Source organism: Cryptomeria japonica, chromosome 10 (assembly GCF_030272615.1).
Source record: "Cryptomeria japonica chromosome 10, Sugi_1.0, whole genome shotgun sequence".
Taxonomy (NCBI): Eukaryota; Viridiplantae; Streptophyta; class Pinopsida; order Cupressales; family Cupressaceae; genus Cryptomeria; species Cryptomeria japonica.
The window spans coordinates 738,742,659-738,761,258 of record NC_081414.1 but is presented as its reverse complement, the minus strand read 5'-3'; the positions used below and the strand labels follow the sequence as shown (position 1 = coordinate 738,761,258).

At 37.5% G+C, this 18,600-nt stretch overlaps 1 protein-coding gene across 1 annotated transcript in view; it reads right to left on the bottom strand.

Annotated features, from left to right (window-relative positions):
- LOC131047348 (tRNA wybutosine-synthesizing protein 2/3/4) overlaps positions 1-18,600 on the bottom strand; it is a 179,480-nt gene that overhangs the window by 31,597 nt on the left and 129,283 nt on the right. The window contains exons 13-14 of the mRNA XM_057981225.2: positions 13,549-13,615; positions 13,338-13,430 (exon numbers count right to left, since the gene is read on the bottom strand). Coding sequence (XP_057837208.2) covers positions 13,338-13,430; positions 13,549-13,615 — 160 coding nt within the window. The remainder of the gene's footprint in view (positions 1-13,337; positions 13,431-13,548; positions 13,616-18,600) is intronic.

Genomic DNA, 18,600 nt, shown 5'->3' with positions numbered 1-18,600 from the left:
AAGGCTCTCACCCTAAAGAATCAACTACACCATATAAAGATGAATAAAGGAGAAACAGTTACATCCTATTTCTTGAGGATCACTGAGCTTAGGGATCAACTATCCACTATTGGACATCTAGTAGACAACAAAGAAATTGCTATGATGGCCCTAAATGGACTTCCTACCTCATGGGAATCGTTCATTCAAGGAATCAGTGCTCGTTCTAAATTTCCCAAGTTTGATAGATTGAAAACCGATTGCATTCAAGAGGAATCTTGACTTGTCTCAAGAGGAATAAAACAAAACAATGGTAATGAAGACATTCAAGTTCTAAACTCTAATTCCCACAAGAAAGGAAAGAAGAAGAACTTTAAGAGAAAGAGGGACAACAACTCAAATGGGAAGAGGTCTTCAAAGAAGAAGGGAGACATTTCTGAAGAACAATGTTTTAGATGTGACCAATATGGGCACTATGCAATGAAGTGTCCAGACAAGATCAAACAACAAGCTTCAATGGCAGAAATTAAGAAAGGGAGTAATTCCGAGACGCTGGTCTTCTACTCAGCCCTCTCTAGTCAAGTCACCTCCAGTTTCAACACATGGGTGATTGACAGTGGAGCATCTCGACACATAACTGGATTTCGTGAGCACATAGATACACTTGTGGAAAGTTCAAATGAAGAAGTGACAATTGGTGATGACTCAAATTATCCAGTTATGGGAATAGGAACCTGCAATATCAACCTAAAGTCAGGCATATCCCTACAGCTGACTGGAGTTCTATTTGTACCTGGTATAAACAGAAACCTTGTCTCAGTTTCTACACTTGAAGATAAGGGTTACAGATTAACCTTTATGGAAGGAAAGGTACTTGCTTGGCCAAAGAACTCCACCATCAAGAAAGCCCACACCATTGGAGTAAGACAAGGGAGCCTCTACAGACTTTGCACCACTCCACCTCGAGCCTTGAGTCATGAGACTCCAGATTCGAATGAACTTTGGCACAGAAGATTAGGGCACCTTCATTTCCATGCCCTACCTAAGATAGAGAAGATGGTGATCGGATTACCCAAGCTAAGTCAAAAATCTGAAGGAGCCTGCAAAGGGTGTGCCTTGGGAAAGAATACTAAAGGGTCTTTTAATTCTAGCAACAATAAATCCAAAAATGTATTAGAATTAGTTCGTTTTGATTTATGTGGACCCATGTCTGTACCCTCATTAGGGGGATTTTTATATTATGTAATATTTGTAGATGATTATTCTAGGAAGACCTGGATATATTTTCTGAGTCACAAAGAGTCTGAAGAAATCCTTTCTAAATTTAAGGAATTCAAAGCTCTTGCAGAAAATATGACAGGTAAGAAAATCATAACCTTAAGAACAGACAATGGGGAGGAATACACTTCTGATATGTTTAAAGATTACTGTATAAATGTTGGGATTAAGAGGGAGTTAACTGTACCTTATAACCCACAACAAAATGGGGTAGAAGCCTTTATTGGCAACAAACTTGACATAAGTCATTTCCGGATCTTTGGGTGTCCAGTCTATATTCATGTCCCCAAAGAAAAGAGGTCAAAGTTAGAACCTTCTGGAAAGAAAGGAGTATTTGTTGGGTACAATGAAACCTCTAAAGCCTACGGAATATACATACCTGGTTAAAGACAAATTGAACTAAGCAAAGATGTAATCTTTGAGGAAGACATAGCATTCAGGAGGTCCAAAAGCTCTAATGAATTAGAACACCAAGATCCTCCTACAAGCTTGGATGAGGATTCCACCCCTGAGATTCAGAGGGAGACCCCTGAAGATGCTGAGCATGAAGTTCAAGGCTTACCTTTAGAAGAAAATTATCCCGAAACTAGGAAGAGACCACTTTGGGCTAAAAAGATGCTTCAAGAAGCTGAAAATATGCTGCTCCAAAGGGGACCTTCAAAGAAGGTAAGAGACCTAACCTATTTTCCAGTTATACTGCCTTGATGAGTGAGATCATTGATGCAGAACCTTCCTGTGTTGGAGATGCCCTCAAGCATCAAGTTTGGAAAGATGCTATGTCAGAAGAGTATCAATCAATTTTGAAAAATAATGTCTGGGATATTGTGCCTAGGCCTAAAGGAAAATCTGTGGTATCTTCTAAATGGCTCTTCAAAATCAAAGGCACTACGGCGTACGACCTGCAGACAGAGGATATGTTGATCACCGGTAGGATGTATGACAGTCGAGGGAGTGTCTGAGTTTCCCGTACGACGTACGATCGACAAAGAAGGGAGTCTGGCATAGCCCGTACGGTGTGCGACCTGCGAGGGGAGGAATCCGTACGCGGAAGAGAGGAACACCGTACGGTGGAACATTGCACCCACAGGAAACTAAGTCCTACGATCTTGTACGGTTACCAGCGGATAAGGGAGAGAGACTGTATGGTCAGAAAATAGACATATCATACGTGGAGGATCCGTACAATCCCCTCCTTCGTAGCGTTCGTACATGCAGGGAGCAGTTGTATAAAAAGTTTGAGGGTATCTATGCAGAGATTCGTGCCATCCGTGTGGAGCTGAGTGAAGAGTTGGCACAGGTTGAAGAGGTTGTACGACCAAGGAACAGAAGTGCACGAGTTAATCCGTACGGTGTAGAGGCAGCAATTGGTCCAATGGTCTGTACCAATTGGCGGGTCACACTTACAGACAGTTATAATTACGGTCAAGGACAAGACAAAGACAGGACAACAGGGCAAAGCAGTTGCAGTGCAATCATTACAGCTACAAATCCAGCCAGCGGCAGCAAGAAGGCCAAAATCAAGCCAAAAGTGCAGAAGGATCAAGAGGGAATCATAGCGAAGAATGTAGCCTTTGAGAGTGTGACTGGCAGCAAATGTCGTACTTGGTGGGAGGAAATTTACCCCGACCATGTGATAAAGGTCTTCCTTAGAAAAGCTCAAGTAGACCATGCCATCCAAATGTCGACATTCAACATTAAGGATTTTGAGTTGGTGCTACGGACTATGGTATCCGGATACAACCTCCAGGAAAGGGCTTCCATCATTCAGTTCCACGGCTGCATAGTACGAGTTTCATTCAAACCAGAAGATCGGCATGGAGGGCTACGAGCGCAATGGAAGAGCACGAGAGTGAAATTCACACCCCCAAAATTATCCTCGGCACACTTGGTACCACAGAAGCACTTACAATGGCCAGTCCGGTGGGGGACGTACGACCAGTATGAGTGTTGTTCCGAAAAATCAATGAAGGAGAACCATCGGCACAACGGCGGGTGTCACTACCACAGATCAGCCTAGTTGTGCTTGTGTCGAAAGCCACAGACGATACCAGTATGGCAAACCAAGCAATGGCAAAGGAGGTCGTACCAGGGAAAAACAAGGTCGCAGTATAGGGAATTGGTACTAGTACGACAGGTTTAGGTACTGGTATGACAAGCACTAGTACGGTACCAGCAGGAACTGCTACGGTGCCAATAGGAACTGGTACGATGCCAACAGGAACTGGTACGGTGCCAAAATGTACTGGTATGGTGCAGCAGGAACTAGTACGGTGCCAACAGGAATTGGTACGACATGTACTGGTACGGTGCCAACGGGGACTAGTACGGTGCTAGCAGGAAATGGTACGGTGCCAACATGTATTGGTATGGTACCAACATGAACATGTACTGGTACGGTACCAGCATGCACATGTATTGGTACGGTGCAAGCAGGTTCTGGCACAGTACCAACAGGAACTAGTATGATACCAAAAGGTACTGGTACGCCAGGTGCCAGTACGGTACCAGTGGAGAAAGATGAGGCAGGGGATGTGAGGTGCCAGTATGATACCTCACAGATGGAGCAAAAAGATAAGAAATTGTTGGAAGCTGCCTACATGGTAAAGAAGGCACATGAACGACAGCTGCTGGCAGAAAAGAACCTAAGACTTCACACTCGACAGCAACCTTCTCCGGCCACTACAGGGACGCCTCCTCCCTCTTCTCGGTCCTAGTTTATGTTTTATATTTCAGCTCTTATTGTCTTAGTCGTCTTGAAGACAACTATGTTTTTTGGGGGGCTAATGTTAGGGGCAAATAAAGTATGTTAGTAAGAATAATATTTATAAGTGTGTTTATGATTATGTTTATCGCCAAGAGGTTCCCGTCGGGTAGTTAGGAGTTGGTGACGGTTGGCAACTTGACCAACCGTCGGGTCTTTATATTGTTTGGTTGGAACCTCGGCAGGGGAGATTATGTATGGACATTTCTGGACACTGGAATAAAGATATAATTCTTTTGGTCTAATTAGTATCATTGTCATTTATGCTGTGATGTGCGATTGTTCTGTTATATGAATACTTGGTACGTGTGGGAAATACTGTGTTATCTGTTTCTTCACCAGCCATACATTTAGGACTAAACAAAGGTATAAGGGGTAGTGGAAGGGTAAGACATACTATGGGGTAAGGTAGATGGAGGATGTGGGAGGTATAAGGGTCAATGAAGGGAGTTAGGATATGTTGAGAGTAAAGGGAGTTGGAGCTATAAGGGGTAGTGGAAGGGTAAGGGGTTGTGGGCTAGGATAAAATAGGGTTATGAAGGGATAGCAAAGGGTTGATGGTGGGTTAGGATAGGATAGGAATAAGAGGTAGGGTGGTAAAGGAGTGTGGGTAGTGGATGGGTAGGTTAAGGGGTGTGAGATATAGGTTAGAAAATGTAGGGAATGGAAGGTGTGAGAGGTAGAAGAGAGGTGGGAAGTGGGGTTGAAGGTTAGAGGAAGGTAGGCTGAATTGAAGGAGAGGCTTAGGGAAGGGAGGTTAGGAGATGGGAGTGGAAGGTAGGAAATAGAAGGTGTAGGTGAGGAGATAGAGGTGAAAGGTAAATGGAGGATAGGAAGGTAGGTAGGTTAGAAGATATGGTAAATGGAAGTTGGGAGGTAAAAGGGTTGGAATAAAAGTAGGTGATGGGATGAGATGGAAGGAAGGGTGTAGGGAGTAAATGTTAGGAAGGTGAGGTGGAGAGGGATGAACGATGGAGAGGTAGTGAAAGGAGATGGGAGGGAAGTGATCAGATTTGGGCATCCACTGTAGTGCTGGGAAAGGCAAGTCGAAAGCTTTGGAGGGCAAAGGAAGTGTTGTACCTCACTTCATCCTAGAGGGAGAGACTTGATCAGCTCCCAAGCAACTACAAATAAAAGCGAAAAAGTGGGGGTCGGCGATGTGTGGAAACGTCACAACAGGTTTCATCTTGTTATCTTGGCCATTGATATGGATTCAATCCAAACCATTTATTTGTAAAGGGATCACTAAAAAAGGCTTTTCCCTCTCATTTAAAGATCAATACTAGGGTAACAATGTTAAGAAGAGTAGAAGAATAGATAGATTAGAAGTTAAAAGTTAGAATAGAGTAGGTGAAGAAGAAATTGTTGCTTAGACTTCTAAATGGATATACTCTTTTCATTGAAGATATGGTGAAATGTGTTATTTCAATAATTGCATGGTTTCTATCTCTTATTTGCTTTCATGTTGATTAGATGAATGAAAGGAATTGTGAATGATAAATGGTGAAATTCATTTATCCATACAACTAGAGATTTGCTGAATGTAAGTTCGCCTTGTGTGGTCAACTGGAATTCTTAAATGAGCTTAACTTCAATTGTTATTCACACTTTGATATGCATTGCCTCGATGGTATCTTTGTTGTTTATAGTGATTTGAACAACAGATGATTACCTTAGGAGATCGCACTAGCTTTGAGAAGTTGTTTGTTGATGGCGAAGCAAAGCATGGTTGAATTTCACCTAATCATTCATTGTCTCTTGCATTCTAGGATTAGATAAGACTCCCTAAACCATCTCTTTTGCCATTTTATTTTCCAAGCACGTAGTTAGAATCCAAGTTCCAGCAACATCCAAATAAATAAATTATCTTGCATAGACAAGGTTTATTATAAATAAATTAATATCTAGCCAACTTTATTTGGCAATTTCAATAAGACAAGTAAATGAAATTAAAGGGGATGCCTCGTCATATAATAAAATTAAAAGCTATTATCTAAGCCACAAAGTGTATTAATTAGCACATAGCAAGTTAATAAAACAAATATTTCACCCCTTCATGGCAGGATTCATTAAAATTTTATATCACTTGGAAATGATAAATTTTATCGGCTAAGTTATTGTCTAGTTTGTTTTAGAAAAAACGTAAAGCATATTAAGCAATATAATTGCACAACCTAGATATATTGGGAAGTATAAACGAATTTGAAGTTAATCCTTTTATCGATATGCAAAGATATAATCCTTTATCGGGCATTTGAAATAGAAAGAAAAAGAGAGACTTAATAGTTCATCAATACTTCATATGATATCAAAAAGAGGGAAAATATTTGGAGAAGCAAGCATTTTAGCGTGAGCCTAAGAAGCTTCTCCAAGAAGCTCAAAACGTAAAAACAAACGTGAGGATGGAGCACGAGGAAGGCGTGACTCCTAGCTGGTTTGTGAATTCGCTTGGTATTAGGGTGTTTTGGCAACAACGGAAACGCTTTTCAAGGATATTAAGCCAATATGGAAAAGAACGATTCATCATTCTTACTCTTGGCAGGCATAGAAAGAAGGTTTTGTGCTCTGCGAATTTCATTCTTCCTGCTGGACGTTTCTAGAATAGAGGGCTTGCAATGTGGGAAGCATTTACCACACATTCTTCATCTTTATAATCTCTAGGTCATAATACCCTTCTAATACCCTGCAATTTTATTCCTTACTCTTTCCATTGTCTCTTAAATTTCGAAATCTTAGTGGGTGAAATGCAGAAATGTATCTATTGTATGTAATTTGCTTAAAGTTTAGAGAATTACTTGGAAATTGAATGGGGTAAAACCCCTCTGCAGTCTTAAAAGTATATAAGTTATTGTTTTCTGTTTAAAGAATTATTAATGACAAGCATGGTGTTAATCCCACGAATACCGAGTAGCAGTTTGGGTAGTTTGAAAATAAAAGGAAATATACGTGCTACATCTGCCATTTTTCTGCTATTAATTCAGAAATAACTCTGTTCTTAGAATTTAAGAAGGGTTTATATAGTTTGACTATATTTTCCTCTTCCATGAGAAGATGTAACAGGTTTGTATATGTATAGATTTGTATATATAATATATATATACAAATATGTATGTATAAATTCCTGTACATCTGAGAATTATCATTCTATCTCTTTAAATCTGATTTAGAAAGAGAGAGAAAGAATTAAGAACCTGTACTACTAATTTTGGGTAAAGGGGTTTGAATATTTTGCAAAATAAAAAGGAATTTATATCCTAATTTCTGTTATAGCTGCTGCTAGTTTCTTCTTGAACAGCTGAACCTCCGTTTCCTTCATAAAATTTGTGGATAATCTATAATTATCTGGGTTTCATAATAAAACTTTTGGCTCAGCTTTTATATCTAGGCTTGGATGTAAAAATATACTCACTGTTGTAATCTTTAAACTGTAGCAGCAGTCTTCTTGGAATTTGAGTTAATTTATTTAAAAACCCTCAAATAAGGGCAGTCATTAAGTTTGTTTTAAGTAAATTAAACTCTAAATCTGAGGCATCTAAAAATACTTAATGTACATGTGAAGGTGCGGGTACAAGTGTATACTTGTGCATGTACATTGACATGTACCGGTAAGTATATACCAATATGGTTTATAACTGGTTATACTTAACGTGTATGTAAAAGTATTTGTACATGTACATTAACATGCACTGGTAAGTATATATCAGCATAGTTATCAACTTATAAACAACAGGGTGAACTAGTAATTATTTATAACCTTACCTCACAGATAAGGAAGGGTGCTCTTCCTTTGACCTGAATAAGAAGATTCCTTACCTCTTAAATGAGCATTCCAAATTTATCTAAGACTGAAATACATTAAACAACAGTATCAGGCAATCTTTCTAATTGAGATTAACATCGCTAGTTAATGAAATTAACTAATACCCTAGCTTAGGAAGAAAGAGAGTAGAAGGGCACCGTTGTACTTTCGATGTAGCTAGCATCACCATTGAGAGATTACTCTCAAGATGCCTAGGACAACAAAGTCGCGTCAGGCAAAGCTTATATTCCATACTTATTAGTTGGATGTACAACTGGCGGTTCTTATGCCCCCTATTTTCCCATGCCAAGGATTTAGTTGAACCATCACAAATCATTACAATCTTTAATGAAGAGAAATAAACAATAACTTTAAAAGTACTAGAGTTGATAACAAATGAGAATTTAAACATACATATGGTAATAGATCCTATATGAGTTCAATCGATCTCATCTGACCTTAATCCATGCCGAGAAGGGTGTGATCATTAATAGCGCGTTAATTTGTGCTTGCAATGTAAAAACCTTGGCCAAGGTGGTGTTGCGTAATGCATAAATTCATCTGATCATTAGTACCAGATACACCTCTAGTCAGACCAGTCATACTAGTAGGGAGTTACCCTTAGTGTATGACCGACTAATGTGTGTAGGTCTTAACACCAAGTCTCAAATGGCATTGAGTTCCACTTCCTGTTAACTCCTTGCGAAGGGTTGGGCCAATCCAGTTGGATATGGCATGGGGGACTAGATAGTCTGTGGTTACGCGGAAAAGTGCCCTAATGATACCTTTCCTCCTCATAGGTATCTTGATAAAGTTATGAAGTTCAGAATGTTAGCATCAAATGAAATGTACTCTCTAAACCCTCTCTCTCTTTCATTTAATGCAATGTTGTTTATTTCCTTATTTTACGTATATGTTTGATTTAGTTCAATGTAATTACTTCCAGTTATTGTTATCTTTTGTTAAAAAAAAAATCTCTTCCTTTTATGTTAAGTTTGAAATTGATCATGCTAATGGTTATATTGTAACGGCTAATTTTGTTTTTCTAAGTTATATTTTGTATAAATGCTTCAGTCAAATTTATGCATGTTAGAAAACTAATCTTGCATGGTCTACAACAATTTCTCCATCCTCATTTAGCTTCTCCCTAAATACCCACTTGGTGCCAATCACATTCTTATCCCTAAATCTTGGCACAAGTTGACTTGCTGATCAGCACATCCTTGGGGACTCGTGACATCACTAAACCGCCTCTCATGAGTCAAATTAAATCTGGTGTTTGTATCGGGCATTGATAGTTTGAGCCTTTGGCACAACAGCAGATGATTCCAACACAAGTTTCCAAGTTTCACTATTCTAGATTTGATCCAATTCGTCTTCCGTAGCCTTTATCCAATCCTTGTCTTCATTCGCTTCTGTAAATTTCTTTAGTTCTATTTTGCAGAATAAGCATAGATTTGCATGTTTTGATGTACCAGCAAGTCTCCTTGTCTGAATTTTTTTAACTTTGTCCCCAATGATCAAGTCTTATGGATGATGCTTTTAAACAAATTTGGCTGTAGTCTTGGATGGTTACCTTGATAGTGTCTTTGGTTCTCTTTGCTCAACTTCTTTATTTTCAATTTCTACCTCTACTTCTTCTTCTTTGCAACATTCTTCTTCTTGATGATCAACTTCTTGAGCCATTTCCTTTTGATGCCTTTCTTCATCAACTTTTACATTTGCACTTTCAATAACTTTGGGCAATCATTTTTTACAGCATTTGTAAGTTTTACTCTTTGTGAAATATCCAAGAATGCCTAGAATCAAACTTTCCCAAATCTTCATCGTCTTTTTTCTATAGCACTTGCTTCCGAAGAGCTTGAAATACTTCACGATGCAGGCATTCCCTTCGAAAGTTCATAAGGGGTTTTCTTGTTGATCATCCTGATTTGTGTTGGGTTAAAAATATAGACTACCGTATGAAACCTTTCTCTCTACAAAGTGTCAGATAGCTTGGACTCATTTAACATTGCTCTTGCCATTCCTTGATGATGCAGGAGCATCCATGGTGGATGGAAGATTCAAATTTGGAATATTCCTTTTTGGACTTGGAAAAAAGGGGTTGTTGGAAGTGTGTGCCCTTCATCCCCTTGGTTGTTCAGCACTACCCTTGGGGATTTGCAACATGGCTTAACCACCTCCCGTCGTTTGTTTATCTTTGGTGTTTGTATTAGGCATTAATAGATCAATCTTTTGGCATAACGACAAACCTTGGCTAACAAATTTCATCAAAGCTTAGGTCACGAGTTCGAATCCCTTGGAGATTCACGACATGGCTTAACCACCTCTCGTGGTTTGTTTACCTCTGGTGTTTCTATCAAGTGTTAACGGGTCAATCTTTTAGTGCAATAGAAAACCTTGGTGAATAGGAATTACAACTTGTGACGACTTAAAAATTCACTCCTAAAGATAGTTGTTCAAATAGGCACCAAGAATGAGTTATTGGACAGTTTCTATTTTGGAGTCCTATTGACTGGAGTTGACAAAGCATTCAAAAGCTTTGAAGGAAATTTCTAAGATGGGAAGATGCCTTTCTCTTGTTTGGGCATGACTTTTGGAAAGGATACCAAATAGGATTTTTGGTACCTATGGTGGTTAAAAGATAAGTTTCAACATTAATTTGAGGATTCCCATTTTCAGATTTTTTAGAAGTTTGAGGGGAAGAAGAAATTTGTCTTTGAACAAAGAAGAAAATTGTTTGCCTGTGACTTATTTTAAATCAAATTTGTATCAGATTTTAGACTGCCATGTATGCCTATGAGGCTGCAATACAATGTAATATCAGATTTTCTTTATAATAGCTCAATTTAAAAAGCATTCAAATAGTAAATAAGAGGCCTATTTTGCAGATTCAACTTCCATTTCTTTGCATTTCTGAGTTGCATTTGATTTTTGTAGTAAGATACAGGAGCACCCTACATCAGTGGTATCAGAGCAAGAGTTCCCAAGTGTGCAAGCAGAGCATCAAATGTGAGACAGTTTGCATCAGGACCTCAGGGTTGGATTGTGTGAGAGATTTGTTGCAAGGTAAACATTGTTGGACATGCTCCTTTCTGCCATCACTGAAGCTATTTGCCTGGTCTTTCGGGGTCGAAGGAAGTGTTGATGTCCATGTCATAAGGATTAGGGCCACTTTGGAGTCTTATATTGTCTTTGTGGAGCCGTTTGGCCTTCCCTACAAGTCACATCCTCTTCATTGCCCTTCGTAGAGCTTATATTTGTTGCTCACGAGCTATTTGAGCTCCTTTCTAGTGTGTAAGGGTTGGTTGGAAGGTCAAACAGCATTTAGTTGGTCATAAGGGAGTCAGGGCAAGTTACAAGAACATGAGTAGGATGTGGCATTTATTGCTGCTATTTGGAGAGTTATAGAAATGGGGCGTTGATTGCTGCTGGATGCCTATTCATTACACATATATCCCTTGTTGTGCATTGGAAAACATTGTGTGAGCCAGGGCATGGACTTACTACAGTTATACCTGCTTCAGCTGGGTGTATGAATTTGCTATGGCATACCTCAGATATCAATTAAGCTCTGCTGCCATCAGCGAATCTTACCTATGAGTGGAGCATTCTTCTTCACCAGGATGTAGCTATCTGTTGCACAAAGAATCTTTGTGTTTACAATCTATTGAACAAAATTCTGAGGTCAGAGATTCAATGTTATATATATTAAATTTCTGTGACTGTTGAATAACAAATATGCTCAAGGCTTTCTCCATAATTTTACTTCAAGTCATTGCCAGTTCAAGTTGTTATTCAGTTGTGTTTTTTATATTGTTCAATCACTGCAAGTATCTTTATTATGAGTCACAAGACCCTGCAACATCCATCCCCTCACTCAATCTGAAATATACAAAGAAACACTTCAAACTTGCTAAATTACAAACCAGGAAAAGGTGAAATTTTTTGTGTGTGTCAGCTGGGGTCTTTACAAATTAAATTTTGTTAAAACTTAATTTCTTTGTGACTTTCTGTGAAACGAAAATCTCAATTGAATTCTTATCTTCTTCTTAATTTATTTTCGCATATTTCCAGACTTTTGGAATATAAAAACATTTGGAGACATACAGTACATATCAGAATTTATTTACTTCGAATTTATTATTTTCTGATACAATCAAAGCCATATAACAACTCATAATAGTGTACCACCCTATCACTTATTGCCTCCAAGGTACTTCATGTCATCTCAAATAATATGCAGATTTTGATGATAATGGCTAATGCATTCTTTTACCAGCTCTTTTAAATTAACCATAAATTTCACAAAGACAGTTGAAAAGTTGAAGCATAATTTACTGTGAAAGACATGCATGCCCATATTTTGTAAATTATAGAGCCAATGAAGACTTATAAACTATTTGGAACAAAAATTGAAGTTATATGACTCAATAGGAACTACTGTTTGTCTCCAAATGTTTTTATATTTCAAAAGTCAGGAAATATTGCAACTTTATAAATTCAAATTAAATAACAAGCAGTGCTGATCTGCTTCATACAGAATAGCAAAGTGCAAGGGAATTGACAAACCCGTCCTAGTGTGCCAGGGACATTTCCAAGTGGGGACAGCCCCATTTTTGCTGGCAACACATCCCCAAGTAACATAGGTTCGCCCATAACTTACTGCACAGCTATAAATATTGAATCATGTGATGCAAAGCCCTTTCAACCATAGTTGTACTTTTGATATTTTCTTTTCATTCCATAGTTTCATAATCCATGAATTTTCTATACCTATAATACTTGACAGAATATATTTTTTTTTAAAGTTGTTTCTTTCGGCTGAAATCCACTTTTTTACTCATTGATCAATGTATACTTGCATATGTAAAATCAAAGTAGCTTCTATTTGATTAGTTTACTATGTTTTTTAAGCTTATTTACTCAATGGTGCATGAGAAAAACTTTATTTTTTTAAATCTCTATATTTAATGGTTTCTCAATTGTCAACTCTTAGCCAAATCTAAATATGAAATCAAAATCAAAATCAAAAATCAATCTGTCAAGTCTGAGTCGTGTAACAATGATAAAAACTGTCTATACCCCTTACTAATTTTTTGTGTCTAATTTTTCAAAAAACATATATAATTTTCAAAAAGTTTAGGGGTTTAGGGATAACTATCACACAATCAATATGGATAAACCAAACATATTTTTATATCAGCAGTGTTTCTGCAGTATATCCAATTATGTCATGATTTTTTGGATATCAGCTGTGCATGGTTTCCAGTCAATTTATATCAAACCATATTTCATTAATTGTCATTGACTCATTTACATTAACCCATTTCAAGAAAACGTATGCCTTAGTGTGAATTGCAACCATAAGCTAATGAATTAATATCAAAAATAGAAATTATTATAAGGCATAAAAAGAAAGTCTATGATCATCCATTTAATGAGACGAAGGTCAAAAGAAAATGTTTTCTGTATGCAGCAATCCATGCATATGAAAAATGATTAACAATATAAACTTACATTTTTAAGAAAAGTTTTTTCATTTTCAAATTTCAAGTTGAGCTGGTGAATAGCCTCCATCTTCTTTTCAAGCTCTGTCTGAAGCCTTTCCATCTAAGCAGTGCAAAAGTTTTAGTATTAAAGTTTGATATAAATACTATTGAAAATTTAAAATAAAGAAAAAAAAAGGTGAAATTGGATATTTTCAAGATTCAAGTAAAAGGTCCATTACATTGGTTCTGTAGTCATCCCGTTCATGGACCAACTCTTTATACAAAGATCTCTCATTATCCAAAGATCTGCACAGGAAAACGATCAATGAGAATTATCCTCCAACCTAATACATGGAACATCAAAACAAAGTTTTTATTATTTGGCATGTTCTTTAATTATAAGCCTTACATAACAGTTTTTGAATAAATGTTGTACTTGAATAGCTGTTGTACTTGAATAGTTCCAAATTAAGCGTGAAGAGGAGGTTAGGTAGAGTTGGTATTAAACAAACTCCACAAAGCTGGTAAAGGAGACCAATAAGAAACTGTTTTTTGTCTTATATGTCATACCAGCTGCAAGCATGTCAGTCCTCGTCTCCCAGGAACTATTTTGTAACTAATCACATGTAGTGGTACGGCTTAGCAACTGAAAACATTTACAATTAAAATATTCACCAAACTTCTCTAAAAGCAGATCAATCATATATAGAGAGTCCTAAAAAAATTAAACTCTTCCTTAAAGGCTGTAGATACTTTATTTCCTACACATAATGCTGCGATCCCCCTAGATTAATGTTCCAGCAGAATTTGTCCTTTGTTCTGTCTTTTTCGATAAGAGACAATAATTTCTCAATGACTTAATCGCTAGAATGAATTAAGCAACGCAAGCAAACAAAGGCACTCAATAAGAACTCAGCGGCACTAAACAAACCCAAAGCTCCTCCAGAAAACATTCTTTCCCTCACGCAAGACTGAGTTTGTCTTTATATTCATGTCGGCCATATTCATCAAAGCCACAACTCAATTGGAATAATAATCAGAACAGAATAATCTTATTTCTCCACTCCATATAAAGATATAAAATACCTCAACCAAAGAATATCTTCTTTCTGCAAATTTCTCTTCGAAAGAAGACTTCACAAATTGGCTGTAGATGTAGACTCCGTCATGAATCCACTCCCAAGGAGAAGAACTAGGATTTCATCCAGCCCTTCTATCAATCTGCTGAAGGTTTGCATCCTCAGAGATTCAGCTAATGCAAAGAATCAAACAATTCATCAAATCCAAAATCCATAAGCATGTCAAATACATTGCAAACCCGTCCTTTTATAACAATTTGATGAGCCTTCTAGAATTTTCCATTTTCCACCTCATGATGTAGCTTCTAGAATAAGTCATAGAATTTTATTAAATAAAGTAACTTTTATAATATTAATTTTATTTAAGTCATTTTCAATTAAATTAAATTAAATTAAATAAAATCATCCTTTTAATATTTTATTTATTTGGACCAAACTTCCCAGACTCGGACTGGGCTCTGACTCGGCTCGTGACTTGGCTCGAACTCGGCAATGACTCGGCAACGACTCGGCAAAATAAGAAAACCCTCGAAATTTAGAGATTTTTAGCGATTTAAAACTTGTTTCATACACCCATTATTGAATTAAGCTTAAAGACGCTATAACATCATCAAATAGAAGCTAATTTTATCACATACATGCATCACATGCATAGAAATGTAAATTGTAGCTGAAGGAATTAGAAAACATAGATATATAGAGTTATAAATGTTGTCCAATGTATATAAAATCCATGACTTCAAATATTCCCAAACATATATGTAACTGTAAACTGTAAACAAAAACAAGTCCATGGCTCAGGCTCTAGCTCAACCTCATCTATCTGCCTCCTAGAAAGGCGTCGAAGGTAGGCCCTAGATGACTGAGTAGCCATAGTCTTTGCCTGTGATGTGCCAGTCTGAGTAGCCATAGGTGTTGTGCCTGATCGTGCTCTATCCTCCTCTGCCATAGCCACAACCTCAGCCTCTCTGTCTACTTGGCCAATCCTTTTTAGGGTTATAAGAAAGGGAAATGGCAAAAAAAAATCATTAAAAAATGTTATGTTTTTTCTGTTTTTTTGACTGCACTTTTTTAAGTGACGTTGGTCGAGTCACGACCCGCGGACTCGACGAGTCAGGGAGTGACTCGCTGACTCGGGCAAGTCACGCCCCCTAACCCGTCCGAGTCAGGGTCAAGGTCACCGTGACCCGGCAGAGGTCACCCGGCCCGCTGACTCGCATGACTCACCGCGAGTCACGGAACTCTGATTTGGACAACTTTAGAATAATTAATTTGATTAATTCATTTCACCAAAAATTTTGGGACATCACACATGGAAAGCAATTGCTTCAGAATTGCCCTTATAACTTGGAATAGTAAACTATATCATTTCCATATTTGCAGCTCTGAACTTCTTCTGCTTGCTCATTGAATTCTATATCACTCTTGTATTGTCTTCCACTTTGAAATCTCAAACGTAAATGAATTGGACTGATACAAACACTGTTTGGATGTAAAAGTTGCAATTTCGAATAGTGTAGACTCTCTCTCTCTCTCTCTCTCTCACTCTCACACACACACACACACACACACATCACTAAAGCAAATAACATAATATAGAGAGATAAATATTGTAAACTAAAATATTTTTTAATTGTTTAAAATAGTTTTTACTTATCCTTTCTTCAAAATAGTTTTCGCTTTCAGCTTCTTCATTTCCTGTTTTCAAAAGCTTTAAATGTTTGCACTTGAAAACATTTATATTAAATCACTAAAGAAAAAAACATAATATAGCAAAATAAATATTGTAAAATAGAATATTTTTGGATTGCTTTAGTTAGTTTCTATTTTTATCCTTGCTTTCGAATAACTTTTTGATTTCAAGTTATTCATTTCTTGCTGTCAGAAGATTTAAAAATTTGTGATTTAAAACACTTATTTTAAATCACTTAAGACAAAAACATAATATAGCAAAATAAATAGTGTAAACTAAATTTTTTTGGATTGCTTTAGTTAGTTTCTATTTATCCTTTCTTTAGAATAGTTTTTGCTTTCAAGCTCTTCATTATTAATTTCCCGAAGCTATAAACTTTGCACTTTAAAACATTTATTTTAGTTTAATTAATTATTATCTTAAGTCCTAAAAATTGGGTATTAAAGGTAGCTTATAAATTAAGTTCTTTGAGCACATAAATTCTTAATGATACTTGACACAATCCTTATGCAACTGAAATATCATACAAATTGTTCTGCTTGTAATTGCTATATTATGTTTGTGATTTCATTAGCTTGGAACTAGACAATAACATCAAGCTTTGTATTTAACTTTTTAAGTTATTCATTCATCTAGTTCTAGCTATGAATGCAACTTAGCTATTTAATTCTTAGAAATGTGTCATCCTACATTGAAGTAGTTATATCTTTCAAACCTTGTGTGCATTAGATTGCTAGTCCTCGAATTCTCAACTATCCTCACCTTTTCCCAACTTCACCCTTGCATATTAATCCTTTGTACACAACATATCTGGCAAGTATGTATACAAGATAGGAAGTCATATAGAACATCCTCGTCTATTCCAAACCTCTCAACTGGATATCAAGGTTATCACTTACGATTTTCACCCAGTTGATCACCATTCCTTTTGATATCTCTTCAATAAAATAGTACATCCAATTCTCAAATAGCACTCCTTGAGGTGCTCCCATGACTTCGTTGAGCAAAAATAACAAGTCACTGCACTCCTCTTTGAAGTTTGAACTTAAGAGCCTCTTGGGTAACTTGGAGTGGTGACGCCTTGTCTCAAGGACCCACTCACTGTTAATAACCGTCATACATGCTTCCACTTTTCTGTCAAATTTTGCTTGGGAGTCTTCCTTGGTTATTTCCAGCATATCCATACATTTAGGGATTGCAAAAACTTCCCCAATGGATTCCTCAGCCAGGTACACGCATTGTCCCCTTAGGTGATTTGATCATTCTAGTTAACGGATCATAATGCTTTGCGCACTCAATTACTAGCTCACTACATCGAATGGACGGTGGAAAGCCAGTTGCGTAGTAAATTTCACTCTTCATGATATTAGCCGACAAAGTGGAAGGAAGATGAATCTTTGTTCCAAACATTCTCCGCCTCATCTGCTTCATGTCCAGGTACTCCATGTCCATGTCCGCGACCTTCTTCTATCAGGATGATATCTGCGACTCCGGATAGAAGCCCTCTTCTACGATCTTCAATTGGTTCTTCCTTGCCAACATCCCCGCCTTAGACATGGCACCTGTACGAAGCCGAAAGTTAATATCATGGTGAAAATATCTCTAATAACTAATTTTCAGAATTTCCTAAGTTCTGATTTTAATGATCTTGTCACATTTATAGGCTCAAAATCAGAATTTTCAATGATAAGGAATACAAATTCTGAAAATGAAACGAATTTTGATTGAAATGAAGCATACCACCTCCTTGTAAACCTGATCTTCAGACTTGATTCAAGTCTGATCACAATATTTCAGTTTGAGGACACCCTGTGAATACTCGGAAAGTGAAGTATTTGAAGCTCAATGTGCATCCAGGTCTGAACATACTTGCTCATGCTCAGAAAATGACTGATAATGAATGGTAAAATTGTGTATTAGGTCTGATTTTCTGAAGATAGTGTCCAAATACACCCTCTTTAGGTCTGAAAATGCCTCTGAAAACACAACCCCAATGATTGGGAACACTCAAAACATGGCATAGCTCCCTCGCATAAAATCGTCTTGAACAAATGATGGCTGAGAATGAAGTTTGGACCAGCAAACATGGACTGAAAATGAATCAACACTGCATCAGTGGTGCCTGAGAATGACGTCTCAGATGTAGACCAGCAATATCACACCCTCTATGGTGTCACAAACACACCCAGCAATGGCGCCAAACACAGATTTGAATGAAATCACCCCTTGACGAGAAATGACGCCACACACAAATGTCACAAGTCTGCCCCAAAAGGTAGCGCAATCAAAATCACAGCCCCCACAATGATGACGCCACACAAACAAAGTCGCCTTAATCATCAATGGGGTCACAAAATACTTGGAAATCCTCTCCAACAATGGCACAACTCCACACTTGGGCAAATTTGAACCCTCAACCAGCAATGGTGCTCCTCCAACAGCCTTCAAATTGTCACATCAATGGCATTATAATATTATTTAAGTGCTGGCTGGGTCCCTTTATTCGTGTTTTTGCCTTG